The sequence below is a fragment of the Apteryx mantelli genome, chromosome 29 (assembly GCF_036417845.1).
Source record: "Apteryx mantelli isolate bAptMan1 chromosome 29, bAptMan1.hap1, whole genome shotgun sequence".
Taxonomy (NCBI): Eukaryota; Metazoa; Chordata; class Aves; order Apterygiformes; family Apterygidae; genus Apteryx; species Apteryx mantelli.
Window position 1 is genome coordinate 2,236,176 of NC_090006.1, and position 22,061 is coordinate 2,258,236.

At 39.4% G+C, this 22,061-nt stretch overlaps 1 protein-coding gene across 1 annotated transcript; it reads left to right on the forward strand.

Moving 5' to 3' along the window:
- The first annotated feature begins 9 nt into the window (after window positions 1–9).
- GMCL1 (germ cell-less 1, spermatogenesis associated) lies at window positions 10–21,588 on the forward strand. The gene is made up of 14 exons (XM_067312331.1): window positions 10–300; window positions 572–695; window positions 4,577–4,673; window positions 5,134–5,231; window positions 6,142–6,254; window positions 7,014–7,079; window positions 7,260–7,344; window positions 7,570–7,660; window positions 8,149–8,289; window positions 12,819–12,888; window positions 17,648–17,723; window positions 18,574–18,719; window positions 18,928–19,015; window positions 20,171–21,588. The coding sequence occupies exons 1-14, from the start codon at window positions 92–94 to the stop codon at window positions 20,297–20,299; spliced, it is 1,533 nt and encodes a 510-aa protein (XP_067168432.1). The 5' UTR covers window positions 10–91; the 3' UTR covers window positions 20,300–21,588.
- Window positions 21,589–22,061: the final 473 nt, after the last annotated feature.

Here is a 22,061-nt window from a genome sequence, read left to right on the forward strand (position 1 = left end):
CGCCGCCGTCGCCGCCCGCGGCGCCTTCCCCGCTCCTGCCCCGCTCGCTCCGCTCCGCGCGGCCCCATGAGGAGGCGGCGGGGCGGCGGCGATGGGCTCGCTGAGCAGCCGGGTGCTGAGGCGGCGGGGGGGCGGCTCGCCGCGCGGCGACGGGGCGGCCGGTGGCGACGGCGGCGGCGGCGGCGGCGGCGGGGGGGGCCGGGGCGGCAAGAGGAAGCGCGGCGGCGGCGAGGCGCCCGGTGACAGCGACAGCGACGGCGAGGCGGAGCGCGAGGAGCGGCTGCTCAACACCCCCCGCAGGTGCGGCGCCGCCGCGGCCGCTCGGGGCCCGCGGCGGGAAGCGCGGGAGCCGCCGCCGAGGGAAGGGACGGGGCGCGGGAGCCGGCGGGAAGCAGCGGGAGGAAGCGCCGGGGAGGGCAGCCGCCCCCGGGGGGCATCGGCGGCCCCCGGCTGCCGCGGGGAGGGGAAGCGTCGGGCCTGGAGCGGGGAGAAACTCCCCGGCTCTGCCCCGAGGGCCTCTCTGGGACAGGGAGGCGTGATGGAGCGCGTCCCCGCTTGTCTTTCCACGCAGGAAAAAGCTGAAAAGCACTTCCAAGTACATCTATCAGACGCTCTTTCTGAACGGTGAGAACAGCGATATTAAAATTTGCGCTCTGGGAGAGGAGTGGAACTTGCATAAGATATATTTGTGTCAGGTAAGCCACTTCTTTCTTTCATATTTGCCTTACTTGCAGCCAGCACTAAGTTTTTGATAAATAAGAGAATAGTTTGTAAATGTCAAGCATAAGTTCGTATTTTTTGTCTTATTTTTTCCCCCTTATTCTCTTTTCTGAGTTGTAACTCTTTCTGTGGATGCAAACAGTTAAACAGTCTATGTTGTACTTTAAGTGCCTCTGGTAGCAACAGGAGGAAGCATAGCTGTCACCTCATATTTTGGTTTCTTTTGTTGCATCTCACTGTTGAACTTTAGAACCTACTTGTTTTAACTTTGGCCTAGGTTTTGTGAAAGCGGTCCTGAGAACTGTCTTTTGGTGGCCCTAGGACACATCCTTGTGTGCTAAGCAAAAAGCTGAGAGAGAGTATCCTGTGTTGTTAGTGTTATTGCAGAGCAAAGAAAGCGCTTCCGGAATGGACTTGTAAAGCACATGCCAACCTAGCTCAAATTTACTGCCCGCTGGGACTCAAGCATAGGAAGCCAAAGCAAAAGCATGTTGTCGATAGCTGGTACTCTGTATATGTGCTTTTGAATGAACTGTAGAGGTTTGCGTGCATGATGTATGTGCTGTTGACTAACTGCTCTACTTTGCCTGCTGATTTGTTTTTCAGTGATACAAATAGCCATGGTCTTCTCTGTGCAGCGGTAGTATTAGTGATAGCTGTAAAACTGTTAGTTATTTAAGATCTTTGGTTCTTGGATTCAGTTTTGGAGAGAGCTCTTCAGGTCAGGTGACTCAGAACAGGTTGCCCAGAGAAGTTATGCAGCCTCTGTCCGTGGAGGTTTTCAAGACCAGCCCGAGTGGAGCCTTGAGCAAGCCTGGTCTGACTTCTTAGTTGACCCTGCTTTGAGCAGGAGGTTGGACTAGAGACTTCTTGAGGTCTCTTTCAACCTGAATTATCCTATGATCCTATGGCTCTGCAAGAAGTCCATACACTTCCTTGCTGCTCTATGAGGAAGTTATGCACAGAAGTTCTAAAAAGCAGTAAGTCTTCCTATGTACCTGTAAAAGCAATGCTGTTTGTGCAGGCTTTTTATTTTGGGCTTGTATTATGCTGAAGTGCTCAGTATTTCTTTTCCTATTTTTGGACTGAATAGGTACTGTTATCTTGACAGTGCATTGTCAAGTGTAATGCTTTAAGCCAGCCCCAGTACTGTATATGTGAGCTATTCTAGATTGCTTATTGCTGGCTCCTTATATTTGTTTTGTAAATGTGACCTAAGCAGAAATGCTGCTTAAACCATACACATTATGGAAGTGTCCTTAAAACAAGGTATGGAGTAGGGGATTTGGATCCTCGAGTCTTCACCGATTGTGTACATTAACTGATGTTATATGATCAATACTTAGGGAGGAATTCCTCTTAACATAGGAGGCATCTGGTAAAGTCAAACCACGTCTATGCATCAAATGGTTCGTGACTGAATGACTTGTCTAGCAGGATATCATCTAGATTCATCAAAAACGGTTTGCAAGATCATCAGAATTGTTGGATGGGATTTCCGTAGATCAGAACGTCTGCCTTGCCGTTTGAAAGCTACTGCTGTGAACTTTGATTACGTTCTCTTAAATTTTCTTTGCTAATGGTTCAAAAATTAAAACTAATTCAAGGATAATTTGGATTGTTTACTCTGCCCTTTCTGTTTTTACAGTTATGGAATTGTCTATGGTTGGAAATTGATGCTCACAAAGTAAAATAGAGAGTTTGGAGGAAGTAACTTCAGTGTCAATTGTAATATGAAAGGACAATATTTATGTAAGATCAGTTTCTTCCTATTTCATTATATTTCCGGTGACAGAAATGGGGAGAAGCCATGGCTTTATCCTGAGGAAAGCTGCTGAAACTTCTAATTTGGTTGTGGTGTTAACTTTAAAGTGTGACTTTAACCCTGGAAAAAACTTACTTGAAGAGGGAAGAGAGAGTAACTTCAAATACTATGCCTGAAAATGGGTGCACCTCTTTGTTTGTTGTAGTCAAACACAAAATCTAGTTTTATGAGTCACAAGATGCAAATGTCAAGGTGAGATGCTCAGCCAGCTGGTGAATGCAGTGTTCTTTGATGTCACAAACGACAGCAGAAGTGAATTCTTGCATTTTTTGTTATGTTGCTGTCGTGCTTAGTGTAGGCACAAAAGTTCTTGTACTAGCTGTGGTGGGGGAACGCTCATTACTTTCTTCTAGGAAGAAGATGCCTTTTATTTGACAGGCCTTAAAGCATTTTAAAGAACTTAAAGACAGAAAAGTCATTCATAGATAGTAAAGATTGATCCAGAGGCGCTGATCTCTGGGTAGAAAAGTGGGTGGGTTTTATCAGGAGAGAGAGCTGGCAGATGCAGTTGTAATTGTCCATTTGTCTTTGACTCTATATCTAACATTGGGAGGAAGCAAGTGGGTTGGACAGTCAGACTTGCATTGTGCAGCTTAAAAAAAGCAGGGAAGGTTGCTGGTTAGTCCCTAGATTAGTGCTGATGACGGCATTTTTAATTTTCATTGGGATTTTACTGTTGCTACATCACAAGTTCATGAAGCTACTCCTCAAAACTTAGTGTGGGTCGATGACTAAAATGTAATATTAAAGTGCTTCCATGGGTGCTTTTTAACATGCTTTGAAATTTTTGATTTTGTTATGTAGTGACCTCCTTGTATAAATGATGTTCATGTGAGATGAAATTTCATAGTTAAGATACCCGTTGTCGTAAGTCAGATTTCTGTTTCAGTTTATGCTCTTCCACTGGAATTATGTTGTTATAACTAAAATATTGTTGGAAGTTAGGCAAAATTATATTTGTAAATTACTTCAGTAATTCTCTGAAGTCTCCAAAGTTCCTGTAATTATTTTGCTAAATGAAGAAAAGTACTACTGTACATGTGAATGGCAGATCTGAGAAATGGAGGATTAAGTCTTCTGATACTGTTTATTAAAATATTACACTCCTCGTCAAATTGAGGAGCTGATCTACGAGTGCATGGGTTATAACAAAACTAAAGTAGCCTCGTGAGGAATGGTAAAATTAATAAGGTCCTGGTTTTGAGAGTAGTGTGGTATATATGGTTATAGTTAAGGGATATGCTGAAGGAATAGATGTCTTTAAATAATCAAAATCAAAACTGGATTGCATACTTTTTGCTGCCCTGAGTTGAAATGCTGAGATAACAGGTCAGGGAGTATGGTACTGTACAAATAGACTTTATTTTTTTGATCTCTCAGGTAAACTTCAGTGAGTGATAGCATCTCATAATGCGCACATCTTCTGCTGAGATGGAAAATCATGAATCCTAGTAGAGCAGTATATTTCACTTCATTTGGATGGAAACCTATCAAATTCTAGTTTTATATGCCTTACACTTTATTATAAAAGGTATATTTACATAAATGGTGTATGTGTATGTGTCTTTGGTATGAGACCACAACCTTGTACATTAATTTGTATGTCTTGCATGCATTTTATTACCCAAACCGGCATTCTCCAATGCCTGCAGGATTTGTTGTCTGCCAGTAACATTAAGAACTTCATTCCTGGACTAATTATATCCCATAGGTGATGTGGTTTTTAGGAAAAGAGCTTATACAGCTATTTTGGCCATTTAAAGCTCTTTACTTAATCTGATTATACACATGTAGTCTAAATTTTTATATGTATTTCCACTTTCAGAAATAGAGCAACTATAGTTAGCCCTTTCTAATGATAAAGTGTGTCAGAATGTTTAAGTTTATGAAAAGTTACCTCTCCCCTAATACATTTTGTTCTGCAATAAAGGTAAATATTAACAATCTTTGGTTCCATGTGCTTTTTTTGACAGTCTTCATTTGAATGAAATCACTTACCTGAGTTCTTTCCCCTCATCTTCCCTCATGTAGTCAGGCTACTTTTCCAGTATGTTCAGTGGTTCTTGGAGAGAATCCAGCATGAACATCATAGAGTTGGAGATTCCTGACCAGAATATTGATATAGAAGGTAAGTGGGAACCTTTTATTTGAACATAAGCTCTGAAGGCAAAGGCTAAGTCTAATCTGACATAACTAATTGAAAATAAAATGGTTTATTTAAAATAAAAGAAAGTTCTATTTTCAAACTAGTAAATAAGAAAAGAGAATGAATTCTGCATAAAGTTTAGTTTCTTTTCATCTGGTTTTATTGCTCTTCACATTGCTCTGTGGAGTAACTTTGCAGCTGTTTTAGGGTGAATATTTTGTTCAAATAATGAAATGGAGTGTATTTTATTAGTTAATGCTGTGTTCTGTGCTTATTGTGTGTGTACTTGGGCTGGTTAACATTAGCTTTTTATCCCAAGATCAAACAGGTAAGATTATAGAGAATGCATGCACTGAAATGATTTGGTTGTAATTAAGAATTCTTTTAGTTATCAAAGCTCAGCATCCAGTCTTCTTTGTTTGATAGTTGTACTTCTTCTCAGCTCTGCAGGTGGCTTTTGGCTCACTGTATAGAGATGATGTGTTAATAAAACCCAGTCGAGTAGTTGCACTTCTAGCAGCAGCCTGCATGCTGCAGCTTGTAAGTATTAAATATGAAATATTTATATATAGATATGTATTTGCATATTTGTATGGATATGTATATAGCTGTATAATTTTTAATAATAATTTTCATAGTTGTATAATATTTTTATAGAGATGTGTGTGTATATGTATATTTGTATAGAGATGTGTATATATTTGTATAAAGATAGCAATTCATAGTATAGGCACATGCATGCACTATTTCGGCTAGATAAATGCATCTTCTTTTTATAACAACGAGTGAAGAGAACTAAGCGTAATGCAGTGGTTTTATTTGAAAATGCTATGACTAAGATTCAGTCGTAATATGAAGGGATGTATTGAGATGCGTATCTAGAAGTATGTTAAAATATGTTGTAACAACTCTGTGTACTTTGCTGTTAAATCCTCAAGCTGTACCATTTGTTCTGCCCTGAAGGTACTGGTTATGCTTTTCTTGTACGTGACAGATGACAGGAATGACCTAGATAATTTTCTAAAGAATGTTCGTTTAAATTTTCTAGATATGAGCTTGCCAAACTTTGCTGCTGTTTCCCCTGAAATAGTTTATATCATCTCTTGTATCAAAGTAGATTTCATTTAATGTACTTTTAAATTCCTTTCTAAACATACGTGGAAATATCCAGTATGTTCCAAAGAGTTGGTCATGCTTTTGTGGTGTTGGTAGTAGACTGCATCATGCAGTATCATGTCATCTTGTTCTTTGCACTCCAAGTATCTCTATACTTTTGACTCTGTGCTTGTTAAAATACTCTGCAAAAAAGATACTGACAAAGTTGATAGTGTGTGTGACCTCAATAATTGTTCAGACATTAGAATTTGTTTGTATGAACTGCACGATCTTTTACACATACTGTTTAGAATTTAAAATCTTAAATATTTGTGATATTTTTTTTCCCCCACAGGATGGCTTAATTCAGCAATGTGGTGAAACAATGAAGGAAACCATTAATGCAAAAACTGTGTGTGGTTATTACAATTCAGCGGGGACATATGGGTTAGATTCTGTGAAGAAAAAGTAAGAATTACTTTCTCCAAGCTGCATGGTATATTTTAATGAAAAATGTGAATTTACAAGCAGTAAAACAATGCCAGGTTGATTCCTTTTTTTTTTTTTTTTTTTCTTTCTTTCTTTCTTTTTTTCTTTTTTTCGACTGACTGACTTGGACTCTGCTCATGATACTATTTAGTTTTCCTGTTTCTACTGTAATCATCTGTCTTAAAATAGATGCAGATTATAGTAGATAGTGCTTATGCTGTAAAGAATTAATTGCCAAAGTATATTAGTAAAGACAATACATTTGATCTTCAGCATGACAGTGAAATAATACTTGTGATTATTAACTGTTGTTTTATAGCAAAGCTGCTTTAAAATTCACAATCTAAGCTTAACTTTATTGTAATTAGAAGGGATAAATACACTTCTGAGAGCAGAGTGTTAAGGTTAGTGCTAACTGTTTCCATCTGCTGCAAATCAGTGCATTCTCAGAGCTCTTTGTGGCATTAGTTGAATTCTGAATTTAGCTTTCGCTGTACCCTGAGAGAATCTAAATGCAACTTTAACAGTTACCTAGAACTTTGCAAAACTTTAAACCAAACTTCATGTTTTTGAAATAGTGCATAAAAATATGAAAGAAGTTCATGTCAGTTTAAAGCAGTATTTCAGAATGATACTGTGTTAAATCAGGGTTTTCGATATAGAGGAGCTTGAACAACTGTTGCAGAAATGTTGAAATATGTAGAAAATTGAGGTACTAATTCCTTGCTTTTAATCTAGGTGCCTTGAGTGGCTTTTGAATAACCTGATGACCCATCAGAGTGTTGAACTCTTCAAAGAACTCAGGTATTCCGGCTTCAGTTGGCTTTAGTGACGGAGAGATGAAGTGCAACTTGGCCTAAAGTATATAGCTTACTACAAATAAGCTTCTAGGCTATTGATGTCTGCTTATTACTTGTGGCTGGCTTTCTTGTCTTTGTCTGTGCTGTCTCGCAGAACTCGCTTACTATTTTTTTTTTTTTCCAGCATAAGCCTCATGAAACAGCTGATCAACTCTTCTAACCTATTTGTGATGCAAGTGGAAATGGATGTGTATACTGCTCTCAAGAAGGTACTTGCAGAGGGTCTGGTTGATGCGTTATGAAGTTGTACTCCTGGGTAGTATTTGGTTTGTAAGGCGATGAGAATTGTAGCCTTTTTAGTATTGCTTGCAAGTATTTAATAGAATGTCAGAGATTTTGTAGAAGTGACTGCATTATGCAAATATTCTTTTAGTAATGCATATGTTACTGCTTTGAAACAATCGGTTTACTGGAGTTCATTTACTTTTACCTAGTGGATGTTCCTTCAGCTCGTGCCTTCTTGGAATGGATCTCTGAAACAACTTTTAACTGAAGCTGATGCCTGGTTTGCCAAGCGTAGGAAAGGTAGGATTGCTGGCATGGCCTTGGCTTGTGGAAGATGCGGGCTGGCAATACAATGTGGTAGTCTTCCCTCATCTCCAGACTCTGTCCTATTTGCTCTGGAAAGGCTTGCCTTGGCCACCGGCTTCACATTTTTCTAACATTGATAGCTTTTGAACTGGTTTGTCTGCATGCTCTGAAGTGAGCAGACATCTTCACTGAACAGCTTTTGCTGTTGCGTAGTTAGGTTAAGCTTTGGTTTTGTTTTCTCACAAGAAGAGACACTAATGTATTTCAAAAGAAGGAAAGTTTGGTCTAACATTTCTGCTGAAAGGATTTGAATGTAAGTAACTTTGAAATAGGAAAAAAATGTCAGTTACTTTTAGCTGCAAAATGTAATTTGCCTGTCCATGATAACTTTCCCTCGTGAGCAAGTTAAAATTGAGGATCTTGAACAGGATCTGCAAAGTATTTAGGAAAATAAATTGTGACACAAGTATACTGTCTTGCAGATTTTGAGGGTGACATTGCATTCCTGGAATCAGAACAAGGGAGTGCATTCCTGTCAGTGTTCAAACACTTGAGATTGCAGTATATCATCAGTGACTTGGCATCAGCCAGAATTATTGAGAGAGATTATCTAATACCCTCAGGTGAGCAGACACTCAACTGATCAAATTTTTTGTGTTTTCCTAGTCTGATTTATTCTGGAGTAATTGGGAAGAAAATGCCTAAGTGTATATAGCTGCCATACAGCTACCTGATCACTCACATACTCATCTCCAAAGTCTGAATTGTGGCTGAAGTTCCAAGAGGGGCTGAATATTAAATTTACGCCTGTAAGAGTCTTAATACGTGCACACAGCTGTTCGAAATATTTTTTGAACCGTCAGTTTCTCAAAATACTCTATAATCAACACATAGTACATTACCAGTGTTCAAATAACTCTGCAGACCCGACACACAAAACCCCCTTATCCTTTTAAGAGAACAAAACTTCCTGTGACTCAACTTGTTTCCTAACCATTATCATTTTTAAAAAAAATAGGTAGTTGCTAATAAAATTTGGAATAATACCTGAAAATGTAAACAAAAGCACAAGATGCTGTGAACTCTTCTCCATCTTGAAAAACAAGTGTCTACTTTGCTAACAGATATTTAGGATATTTTTGGAGGTGATTGGATGGTTAAATACTCTGCTCTTGTACTTTTGTTTGCGTTTCACCTTGTATAAAATATATCCTCCTCATTCTAGGTCCTGGTGTTTTTTCCCCACAGTGAAATGCAGCTTAATTTTACTGTAGACTACTGTTATTAACATTATCATTAAAAAACGAAAAGCCCTGTTCTCATCTTGCTGCTGAAATCTGAGTGTGCAGATGAGTGGTGTTCTTTGCTTGGAAGCTGAGCAAACCCTGGCTGTTGACAGATGAATAGAGGAGAAATGAATTATCAGGTTGACGTCTCAGCTGAAAAAGTTCTTTCCCTGTCATTCATATCTTTTATTTAATCAGCCCCCTTCCCCTCCCGCCTTCCCGGTTAAGTGTGCTCCTTGTAACAGTGTGTTGACTTCTTGTGCCCTGCCTTGGTTCCTTTTGAATTCGGCTCCTGTTATCTTTGTTCCATACTTCGCTTTGCCTAGGATGCCCTTATCGTGGTTGAATCTTAGCATTGAATTTGTCATCCAGACTTTCTCCTAGTGGTTTCTCTAGCTTTCATTTGCACAGTCTAGCTTTTGTTTACACAACTTTTGTTTCTTAAAGCTACCCACAGTTGAACTATCCATTCATCTGCATCTCCATGCCATTTATTCATAGGTGTAATTGCCAAATGTCAATTAAGGTAGCTCTTACTGAGTTGTTTATCACTCTCCATTATTTGTATCTTCTTGATATCTGTGTTCTTTCCTTTGTCCATACTTCTAGCCTTGGGCTTTGTTTTGGACGCTTGCTGTATATAAATATTTAAAACTGTCTTTGAGTTCCACTGCTTGCTTTCTGTAGAGCTAAAATTATTTTTTTTTCATTTCACACTGGGGCTTTTTTTCCCCTGTGCCTCCATAGCCATCAACGTAATGATATTGTAATGGCAAAGCAGACTTGGCAGGATCTTTCTTTTGAAGCTTGCTAGTCTGATCAAATTGTTTGATCCTTTTAAAACCATTTCCTTGCCATTATGATCATGTAAGGAGCGTCGTCTTATTTGGCTTGCCTTTCTTGTACTGCTGTATCCTTTCTTCTGCCAGGGATGATGGTTTAGTTGCTCTGCGTAGCTTGCACCCTGAATAGCCTTGGGCAACTCTTCCTCCCACCTTGCAATGTTCAAGGAATGCAGCTGGTGAGAGCTGAGTTGTGACTCTCTATGATAAGGATCGGGAGTGGAAGCGGCAGGGTCTTTCTTTCCTCCCCTTTCTATGAAGCCTTCAATCTGTGAGTTAATATAGACAGTTACTACTGCTTAAGTGCCCCGGCTATCCTTATTTGTAGGTGTGGTTTAAATTAATATCTAAATAGATGGAGACAATATGAAGGAATTTGATTCTCCTGTGCTCTGAATGTCTCTTAGTGTTCTTTGAACAGCAGATGGAAACAGGACACAATAGATTGCAGGAGGGAAGGTACAGTTCATGTGCATGGTTTGGTCAATTATGTCCAGCAGGTGGAGCAGGTTTTGATAGCCAGTAAGTGATAATATATTTTTTTATTATGCATAATGATACTTGAAGAATAGATCTGTTTTGTGATATGTGATATCTGATATGCTTGAGTGATGTAAAATGTCAGTATAACCAATCTTCCTAAGTGCTTTTTAAGTTAGATTTTGGTACAAATTATAATGCAGGTGCAGAAGTTTTCATTTTATAATAGAAAATAAGATAACTTTGGGCAAATGACAGTTTAAATCCTTACCTAATTTAATGACGATACAGGAGAATTCTCAATCGTTTCTGTGTGAAATGGCTGTGTCAGCAAGTGAATAAGATGTTGCAAAACGGCAATTTGCCAGTACTAGACTTGAATTACTCCTCTTCACATTGCTGTTACCATTTATCAGAACTGTGCTGGGTAGGCTTTTCTTAACATTTTACTGTGAATGAATAAAGTGTAGACACAGAATCAAAACCCACGTATCTATGTACATGAAATGAAGGATATTTCTTAAATCACTAAAGAATAACTGCAACTTTGAGGCTGATTTGTTTATACTTAATGACAAAGTATGCAGTTTTCACATAGTTCAAAAGGTCAGAGAGCAAAACTTTCATGCTTAAGCAATTCATTACCTGTGATAAATGCTGAAATAGAGGCTTGGACACTTTTCAGTGATGTGGGGAAAAGTAGACTTATAAGAATTCTTGCGTATGTGGTTAATGTGGGTAGAGTATCTGATGTTCCAGCTCTACCGTTGATTCTTCTTTAAAATATATATATATTTTTTTTTAATTAAAAGAGAACTGCGAGAGCAGGGAGGAAAGAGAAACATAACATGGAGACCTTTGAATGTTTAATGAAATTGTGCTGTTAGGCTTTGACACTTGATAGCTTTTATAATCTACTGATATGTGTTTGTAGCCAACAGCTGTATTCAGATCAGGAACTTTGCTTGTCATTTAAAAGGACACTTAGATAAGTGTTAATGGTGTGCTTTTGAATGGATTACTTGTCCGCCAGCATCCAAAATCTGAGATGATTGCATAGTACCTGAAGGAGTCTATGGGCATGGAAATTTCTGGGTAGTTTGTGTTGTAGTGTAAACCTTTTGGATTAATTTAAATGAAATTGTTCTCCAGAAGATCAAGAAAGAAAGCGTGTTGAATAGTTGAAAGAAATGGTGTACTTAATATTTTATGCTCTGTATGCGCATAGCACCTGCAGGAGGAAAAGAAAATGCTATGCTAGGGGTTCACACTGGATAATCCTTTTTTTAAATATGTAAAAGGTGTAAGGGACATCAATAAGGTGTCTATAAGCAAAATGTTCATTATTCTATTTCACCTGGTAACTTCTGAACATTTCTGAACAATATTTTCCCTTCTAGTGCTTCCAAATTAAGAGATGAACTACAGCTGAAATATGAAATGAAGAAAAAAATGCATGCATGCATGTATTTTTAATATATATATATAAATAAAAAATGAAAAGATGCTTTACCTCCTGTTTTTCCCCTTCCAACGCATCCAGTCTCTGTGCCTTAACTGTGTAGCTTTCCTTACATCTTCCTCTATAGCTTTAGTTATACTCTGGTTATTTTTCACTTTTGTCTTATGGAAATCAGAATCTTAACTCTTAAATTAGCAGGGCAAGAGTCAGTTTTAAATTTTGTGTTTGGAACATCTAAGGAGATCTCGTTACTGTGGCCTCCCTTCTTCCCCCCTCTGTCATCTTCATTGCCTCCCTGCTTGTTTTCACCGTGATAGAGGTTCTCCCTCTTTCTGTCATCCCAAGCCATCTCTCCATGGAGTCTGTTCTTGTCCGTGCCCTTGCATACTTGCCCCTTCTCATTATCTAGATTAAGAAGAACATACAGATTGTGCTCTTGGCTGCTTGTGGTCCCTTTTGTGCAACTGAGTTACAAACTATTAGTTCTTGTTTTGAATTTTACCTGTTGGTTGCAACTGTTAAATTGTTGTAGCTGATAAAAGCTTCATGTACTCAAAGGAAAACCTGATTTTACTTCTGGTAGAAGACTTTTCTTCTAGTAGAAGACACCTTCCTTTTGCTTTTACAGTACCTGTGATAAGTCATGGGTTCCTTTACCCTTCAATTTGATTTTCTTCTTGTTCAACTCACGTAGAGTTGTACTGGGGATTCAGAAAATGGCATCTTCTCCTCAGAGCTTGTTAGCAGGTTCCTTGGTTTAACTGAACTTTGTGTATAGACAAAATCTGCTGAGTTGCATTATTCTGGGGAATCGTGCATGCTTGATGAGATGAATATATATATATATAGTGCTGAGTCACTTAGTGTTGTTCATTTTTATCTGTATTGCCTCTGTAGTTGAGGCTTGAAGATGAATGATACAAGTGAATTAACAGCTGGTGGGTTTGCACAGGTCATTCAGTTAAGAAGTATGAACTTACTATTTCAATGTAATTTTATTTCTGTGTTTCAAATGTTTATCAACATCCCCATTTCCAGCTCCAAAGAAAACTCCAAGCTTATTTATTTTTTTTTAATTTTAGAATGGCTGTCCTCTGTTTACAAACAGCAGTGGTTTGCCATGCTCAGAGCAGAACAAGACAATGATATTGGGTAGGTATATTACAGGCTTTCCTTTATTTCTTTCTTTAAGTAGAAACCTTCCTCTAATATAAACTCTGATGTGGTTAACATTTGGAGTTTACATTAAGATGAGAGGGGGGGAAAGCATACCTCAGTGGTTTTAAACTCTGTTGTTCTCTGTGGAGCCATCTTCCCTTGGGCTGGCTCATCTCCTGTCCTTTAAACAATAGAACTCTGGAAAACTTGTCGCTTCTATAATGTGACTAGAGGTAAATGTTGTTTTTTCTGTATATTCCTTTATGTTGGTTAATACTTACCACTGATATGTTGCTCTGATGTGTTGAGGCTGTGAAATAGGAACTTATTAGCCTTCCATTTTAAAGACTGTATTAGAAAAGGCTTCTTCTGTATCTGTAGTCCTTCTTCTGTCCTGCTTTCTTGCTCTCTGGACTGGGTGGGCAGAAGGCTGTGGTGCGATGTGGCTGACTGTTGTGGTATAGGAGGCAATTTGTCATTTTTGTTCATGCAGAGATAACTGTGCACCAACCTTTGGTCCTGCCTCTCCCATCCTAGGAGTCCCATGCAGCGAGCGTGGGCCCAGCATCCAGCAGGCCTGGGCCCGCCCTTGGGATCCTGTGGCCTGATTGCCTCATTCCTTTCTATTTTCACACTCTTTCCCCCAACCAGGGTTTATATTCTGGAAGCTCTCTTTCCTGTCAGCACCTCTAGCTGCTCCTGTGCAGTGCATCCTTTTCCACTGCTAAGACCCTGTTCCCTCCATAATCCTCTTATTTTATATCCCATCTTTTCTCCTTCCTAGTCCGTGTGCTGCACTGCATTGGCATTGCATAGCCGTCTGGGCAATTCCAAGACGTCCACCTGTGTGCATGCTTTGGTTTTGTGGCCTCCTGAAGATTTGCACGTACCTGCGTGTTGCACAGCATCCCGCCTGGGGTCTGCGCGTAGTGCGTGTTTGGGTTTCCTGAGCGTGTACCTAGCAAGGGCTGTCGGTGGTGGTGGCTTGGGCAGTGAGGGGTGTTTGCTTAATGCATGTTCTGAGCACATGATCAGAAACAGTTTCTCTTCCTTCTGCTCGGTTTTTGCCACATCACATTGAACATTTGGTTTCCTTACTGAAACTAAGGCAAAATGCGACTGAGGAAGTTGTTCCTGCCGTCATTTGCCTTAGTTTTTTAGTATGCTTTGTGGAAGATAAACGGCAGGTCAGGAAGCTATGTTCTATTTATTGCCTTTCAAAAAATCAATAAACTAATTCCTTGCTTTTCTTCGATCAATTCTGTTAGCCCAACGTTTGACATTCAGGAGATGAGCGTGTTCAGTTGCAGTGGTTTAACTTATTAAATGCAACCTGAAAAGCGTAAGAATTACTGTCCTGAACTGGACCAAAGGCCATGCAGTCTGTGACAGTGCTCAGTGGCAGATAATTATATATCTCCTATCCCCTTTATGTATAAGCGAAGAGTGAGTGTTCTCTTCATTTATTTTTCTGGCATTGAGTAGTTCAAGAATTTTCCAGCTGGAGGTTTTAACTGGATCATTATTGAACAGCCAGCCACCAATAGACCTGTTTTTATATACATCCAGTTCTGTTTTGAAACAACTTGCACTTTAACCACGAGCATCCTTTGGCAGCATCCTCTATAGTTTAGTTGTGGATTATATTCCTTGATTACTTCCTTTTGATGGTTTTCATGTATCAGTCTAAGAAAACCCCAAAATTCTGATTTTTGTCTCAAGAATAATAAAGATCTTTAATGGGTGGTTCTGTTTGGCATTAGCAGTGCTTTAGAAAATGGTGGAGGCAAAGAACATAATCTTGAATCTCTTAAGCTCAGCTCCTAAAGTTTAATGTAGGATGGTTGTAGCTTGTTTTTGATAGTTTTGTTTTTTGGGGGAAAACTCTTCCTGTAATGCTGCTGTTGATGTATCTAACAGTAGATGATCATGTGTGTTACCTTCTGGCTCTTAGATTCTGACTTACAATATGAGAACCACAGGTAATATGAAAGTGAGTGTTACAAAGCTGTCAAAACCCTGACACAAGATAAGACTATACATCTGCTTGGTTTTGCTGTCTTTCAGGAGTTCACTGTAATGCAGTGAGAGTATTTTAATTGTCAGCCATCTGATTTATGTGCTGCTGAAAAAGTGAGATATCATACAAAACTAAAGTGAGATATCATACAAAACTGAAGCGAAGATGACGGGGGATCATACTAGCTACAAAATCAAACGCTCACGTGTTTAACTACAGCACTGATGATTTCACTGACTCTTGAAATGAGCAGGGTATTTTCCAGGGCCTTTTTTCTTGTCTAGTTTTCTTTTTTGTATTTTTTTAAGACAGCTAAATCTGAAAATCTCAGGGAGAAAGAGTTTTACTTAAACAGTGAATGTTTCTTTGCCTGAATCTTTTATTCTGGCATTCATTGGCAAGGTCTTTCAGTAACGGCTTTCTAATTTCTAAGTAATTGCAAGAAACAGGAGATGTGCAATGTTTCTTCTCAGTGTATTTTAGCTTCTGACACTTAGTAGCTTAGAAACTTACCGGTTGGTGATAGCATCCACGTTGCTCTTTGTTCAAAAGTCTATGGAAGAATCCTCCCGTGAACACGTTCTCTGGGGTCGTGTGGGAGCAAGACGCTGTGCTTTGTGTCCAGGGTACTTCCCTGTTTCTCTATGTGCAGCTCAGTCGTCACGTTGCTAGTTCATATTATATAATACCTGAGAAGATGAACTGTTACTTGTACTCCTGAGATCGCTTCTCTGTCTTCTGCTCGCAAGCAGTAGTGACACCCAGTAGTGAGATGCCAGTGGCTCATAACTGACATCTTAGAGGGGGAGAGAAGCAACTGTTCCTTTGTGCTGAAGCAAGTATTTTGGATATTTAATCAACCTGTAGCTAGAAGGAAAAAATGAAGGTTCTATAAGACCATTTTCTTATCCAGATCTGCTGCCCTTTCTGTCACACTTAATGCCTGTATCAATATATTATCTGAGTTTTTCCCCTCAGTCTTAGGGATGCAAATTTATAAGCTGAACAAAATGTGAAATCTGACTCCCACTGAGCTGAAGGAAGGCTCTGTTTTCATGTCTCACCTGGTGCGTAGCATGATTGCACCTGCGTATTCTGAGACTGCCGAAGTGAGAGTTACTTTGCTTTGAAGTGTGCGATGGAGTTCACTCTTTTGACAGCTTTAGAGAGGAGAGGAAAAATGACTCTCTTCTGCTTTAAGTAGTTTGCATTTAAAAGGACTAAACGTTTTATTCACTCTTCAAAATTTGAGACTTTGCTTTTAATGTGATGCTGGAGGCTGTGACTTTGAAATGGAGCTGCTCGAGGTTTACATGTTTGCACTGAAGTGGATCCTTTCTTTTTTGTAATTAAACATTTGTTCATGCGGCAGATGGGCGACAAATCTTTTGAGCTCATGACTGGAATTGTTCCCGCTCTAACTGCCTCTTTGGCAGCGTTTAAGAACGAAACAGAATAACTTGACTGTTCGCTACTCATGCGGTAGGCTTGTGTAAGTGATTAAGGCATTAAGATTAAGTTTTGCGTCTTCTGAAGCTTCTTGAGGAACTGAGAGGGGGGAATACTAATGTCTGTCTAAAAATCATGTGCTCGTGTTTTCTGTAATTTGTCACTGATTTAACAGAAATAAATCTTTTATCACCGTTGGGGAATATAGGTCAGTTACATAACCAGTTGGGTTAGAAGATGTGGAAAAAGCATGCAGGAGGTTCCTGGGCCAGTTTGGTTAGCACGATTAGCTTCTTTGCTTAACCTGCTCGTAAAGTACGTAATCTTCCAGGTTTCGTTTTTACAGAAATGGGGGGGAAAAAAAGCCACAGCTGAGTTTCATAAATGTTGTAGCCATGAGTTCCTGTGGTGTATTTACAGTAGGAAGAGCAGAGATGCTGCATTTCTTCTTGCTTCTGTAGCTAAAAGTGTATCTTTTAGTATTGTGGGGTTTTAATGTAATTTGTGGAGGGATTACCCTTTGTTGTGATTTATAATACCCAGTTTAAACATTTGTCCTCAGTGTAACTTGAAGCGTTTCTGGCAATGGTTGCTTATGTGGTTAGTGATGTAAGTATGTTTAAAATTAAGTGAGTAATGTACCTCTGGAAAATCGAGACTGACTTTAGCTACGTTGGAGCTGCAAGATTTCCCTACCCGTTCAAGCTCCAGCAGAAGCTGCTGTGTGGAATAAGTTTGTGTTGGTATAGTTTACAGAATCAAGGGGCTTGTGCCACTTTGTGATCACTGCGGGCCAACATTTTTAGACAAGTTGCGTAACCAGCCACTTGAGAAATCTTCCACACAGCTGCTCTGGGTGCGTCTTCATAGAGCTGCTGTTCTGCAGAGTCCTGCAGCTGCTCTCTAACGGTAGCGCTATTGCCGAGTAAGTCGGAGTACTGCATTTTAAAAAGTTGTACTTTTTAGGAGGATTGCAGAATGTAGCTTGTTGCAACAGCTAGACACAAAAAAAAGTCCTTCTGACCCAGAAAGATTCTTGTGTAAGAGTCGTGCTTAACTGAGGTGTAACAATCTGATTTATATTGCAGTTTTGTGGAGCTGCTTCATGTTCATAGGGTAATTCAGGTTGGAAGGGACCCTGGGAGGTCATCTGGTCCAACCTCTGCTCAGAACAGGGTCAGTGGTGAGGTCAGACCAGGTTACTCGGGACTGTTGGTCTTTCCCACTTGAAAGTAACATAGAAAGCTGTTGAAGTGTCCTTAAAGTTGTACTTTTTTTTTGTAGGCCTCAAGAGATAAACAAAGAAGAACTGGAAGGAAACAGCATGAGGTGTGGTAGAAAACTTGCGAAGGATGGTGATGTAAGTATAGCATGTGGCTTCGTTTGCACGTAGCTGACATGTCTTGGGCGTGTTAGGTATTTTCAAAACACAGGTCTCAATTGTCAAACTGCATCAAAAAGATGTAATGGAGGTGATAGAGAAATTGCTTTGTTCTCTCTAAAAGAATAAAAATGCTTGCTGTTTTTCTGATGAGTAAAAAATTACTGTTTTAATTTTGCTCTTGCATTACAAGCAAGCCCATATTTGGAAAAAACTTCTCGAGCGTAAAAGGAGGAAATGTGGACATGGCTTGTCATTCGAGATTTGTGAAATACACGTAGTTAAAATACAGCTCTGTTCACTGATATCTGTCTTTCCTAAGTAGAAAAGGAAGCTTTTCTAGGTATGTTGCCTAATAGCTACAGTCCGAACCTCCGTGTGTTACATGTACGTGTGTCTTGGGTAACAGGCCTTGTGGAAAAACTGAGAAACATCAGCTTGTTCCCACTGAAGTCACTTAATATAAGGATGACTCACTCAAAGGAATGCGTTAGTGAGTTAAATGCTACTTAGGAATACTGCACCAGTTACCAGAACGCAGAGGCATTTTGTATACGCTTACATTAAATGTGTTTTGTAGGCAATGGATATTAAGCTTGTCTCTTCTAGTCAACTGTCTGGAAGGGATGACAGCGGAAGTGAAGGGCTGCCTGCGTAGATGTCTTGTGTTTCAATTAGGTGTTGGCAAGAATCCTTGAACACGTACCTCTCTGTAGCTGAGAATCCCATCCCCAAGTGACTCTGCTTCATTTGTTGAAGTGGCATTTATTATTCCTGTTGTAGCAAGCAAATACTCATAGTTTATTTGTTTTTCACCTGTGTTCTTCAGTACTGCTGGCGATGGACTGGATTCAACTTTGGCTTTGACCTTCTTGTTACTTACACAAATCGTTATATCATTTTCAAACGAAATACACTGAATCAGCCATGCAGCGGATCAGTCAGTCTGCAGCCTCGGAGAAACATAGCCTTCAGGTAAGAAATGACCAAGAATTCAGACCCTGTGACGTGTGCTCAAATCTGTTGCCTCAACAAAGTTTTTCCATTTGTACTTGCAATTAATTTTGTTGCCACAAAGTTAGTTACATCTGAAAATGTTATTCTGTCTCCTTGGGAGAAGCTATTTGTTCTGAAAAACTGAGTTATGGGAGATTAACTAATTTAACTGTTGTTATACCCTTAGGTTACGCCTGGCCTCTTTTGATAGCAGTGGGAAAATTATTTGCAGTAGAACAACAGGATATCAGATCCTAACCCTTGAGAAGGACCAGGTACGTTTGGATTTTTCATGCGCTGAACTTGGAATTATTTGGAGTTCAAAACAAAACAAAAAGAAAAAGGCTGAGAAGTCAACAGTACTTTTGAAGTGGTGTTCTTTCTCCTTGTTGTTGCTTATGTGGAATTTGAGGAGCTCCCTTTATAGGTAGTGGAAGGTCAAGCGAATTTATGAAGTATAATTAGAGCAGGACACTTCAGACTTTCTTGGTGTTGATTTCATTTATGTTCGTGAAATTAGTTCCCATGGTGCTGCTTGAGACTACTGATAATTTACTGTTCTTCTAAACAACTGCTTGCTTTCCCAGACTTTCAACACCGCTGAGTTACTGGCAATATTTTGGGTGTAGAAAATATTTCCTTTATCATTCACGGATAACCAAGAGTAAGAGCAGGTTATTGTTAAAGCATGTAGTTAAAATTTGTGCCATTTTTGAAAAAGTAGTTGTTGGTAAATACGAACTCCTCGGGTTTCCTTTTTAATCGCTTCGTTACAATGTAGTAGTCGGTATTGAATAATACTGAATCAGACTCCTGCTTATTTGGAGTTGGAATTTGTTTGAAGAATGTCTTGTTTTGCATGCAAGTAGAAGACCTAATGTCTGCATATTGTTCCAGGCTGGTATTTATTACTGCATTTAAAAAAGAAAAAAGTCTGAGAGAAGAGTGGGGTTTTCTTAAGCGAATGTACCAATTTCCACCTGTGTGCGACAGCAGAATTTAATAAGGAATCCATAGGAATTGATCATCAGGCCCCTTAAATCCTAACCCGCAGTGATATGTAGAGGGCAAGTATATGGAAAGGTACAAGTAAGGGGCAAGTACAGGTAAAGGTTGCGCAGTCCTTTTTTTACAGTTTGTCATCCTTGACATGGAGGGATGGCAGCAGTAGGACAAAGGGTTATTACTGGTTTGAGAACATCTTATCAGGGTTGGTATTATAAAACATCTGCTTAAGATAAAGGAGAATGATTATCTTGAGCTTGCTTTTCATTATTTTTTTTATATGTACACAGTAATTGGAATTTAGAGAACGACTGGTAGTATCGATCACGTGCCTTCTTTTGTGGCCAATATAGCACTCGGTGGAGCGCTTCCCTGTAAATTTGAATGGTATCGCTCTAAGAACATCTCCTGTATTTGCTTTACAGGAGCAAGTAGTAATGAATTTGGACAGCAGACTCCTCATCTTCCCGCTCTATATCTGCTGTAACTTCTTGTACACGTCGCCAGAGAAGAAAACTGAGAGTGAGGCACTGCTAGATAATTCAGAAAGCTGAGACCTCTTCGGTGGAATATAGTAGCACTTCTCTAACTCTCTATGCCTGCTTTAAGTTAAATGCCCTGCTGACACACAGAGCTATGACAATTAAAAAAGGCCTTACACTGTAGCAAATATATATGGCTGTTCTTCAGCCTCAGTATACTCCTATGCATATCTGAAGAGAAGATCAGAAATGATATAGGCCAAAACTAGTTGTCTCCTTTTTTTTTTTTTTTTTTTTCCTTTCTGTCTGTTCTGCATCTTCAGACAGTAGCCATTCCATGTTCCACTTTTATTTTTCTGGGCAAAAACTGAGCCAAAGTGGAAAAAATGAATTTGTGTGAATGGCATTGCTAACTTACCTTGTAAAATTCTGAGCACACATTGTTGTGTGTGTGTTTAGTGGTTTGGGTTTGGTTGGTTTTGGTTGTTTTGGTTTTAATAACTGATCTGTAAATACCAGATCCATCTTCTGCTTACTTTTGTGGCCCTTTTTCATCAGGGCCAAATACATCTGTGTAAATGTTGTCTGTCAACTTTTGTTAGTCATTTAAGTGTTTGTACAGATTTTCAAACCTGCTTGTTTTTAAGCCTTTGTTACATCTCATATATATATATATTTCTTTATTGCTCTTAGGCCTTTTTTTTTTTAATGTTGTGGAAAAAAAAAATCTTTTTCTGTTTTCTTTTTTTTAGCATGTGAATTTTCAAATGAGGATGCTCGTAAGTGAATTTTTTTTCCAAGTGCTGAGAATTCTCTAATGTACTAACCATCATTTGAGTCTATTATACAGCAGCAGCTTTCACCTAGGATTCTACTGAATCCTTAATATACTCATGTAAACCAAATACCAGTTTTTAAACATTGTTTTTCGGTGATTTGTTTTAACTGTTACATTGGGAATATATCCTGCTTTAGCTCAGGAACCTGTGACCTTTGAGTGCCTTTTGAGTTGTATGTGTTAACACAAACTTCACATCAGTTAAGCAAGGTCACAGGATCCAAAATAGGAGCTGGGAACAAGGGATTCGTTTTTAGTTGGTTTAATGAACCAGTCGAGAAGAGGTACACTGTATTAGTTTTTTGTATGTATTGGTTGGTTTTTATGTTTGTCTATTGCTATTTTGAATTGTTACATCAGGATTTTTGGATTCCAAGTGGGAATTTTGCCTCTTTAGTAGCCTATTTTTTTAATGTTGTCAGAAAAGTATAAAACCCTTTGTACTTTATAACAAGGATAAAAAAAATGTGTTAGATAAGATGGAAAAAAGTGGCAACTTGTGAATAAATGATTTCAAGTGTAATAGTCATCGGCGTCTATCCTGTTCTACCTTAAATAGCGTTTTGTATCGGATGCAGCCAATGAATGCACTTCTGTATAATAATGCGTTAAGTCTCATATTTCTTTGGACAAGAGCAGAAGGATGTTAAGGCTTTCATCTAGCCCATCATCAAACTGATGTTTTTGTCAAGACACGTAACTCGTCCCCTGAGCTGCGGGTTCCCTGTCCCCTCCTCTCTGCCTCCCTCGCACCCCTGGGTACAGAGGCACTGCCAGGGCAGAGAAATTAATCCCTTCCCAGCTTTGGCCCTTCTTCCCCCTGGGCAGAATCAGGGATTTGGGATGGGGCCAGAGGTGCGGGTGCCATTCCTAAGGGATTCGTGAGGGGCTGGGTGTGGGGGACAGGAGAGAGAGGGGCACAAAAACCCAAACACATCACAACTTAGCCAGAAAACATGTTGGTTTTTGTTCTTTTATTTGTCACTGACTAGGAGC

What these genes read in the sequence shown, in the direction of transcription:
- GMCL1 (XM_067312331.1), top strand. Translation starts at nt 92, where the DNA reads ATGGGCTCGCTGAGCAGCCGGGTGCTGAGGCGGCGGGGGGGCGGCTCG. An exon ending in CAGCCTGCATGCTGCAGCTT is followed by an intron (nt 5,232 to 6,141) that starts GTAAGTATTAAA and finishes TTTCCCCCACAG; the next exon opens with GATGGCTTAATTCAGCAATG. An exon ending in AGATTATCTAATACCCTCAG is followed by an intron (nt 8,290 to 12,818) that starts GTGAGCAGACAC and finishes TTTTAATTTTAG; the next exon opens with AATGGCTGTCCTCTGTTTAC.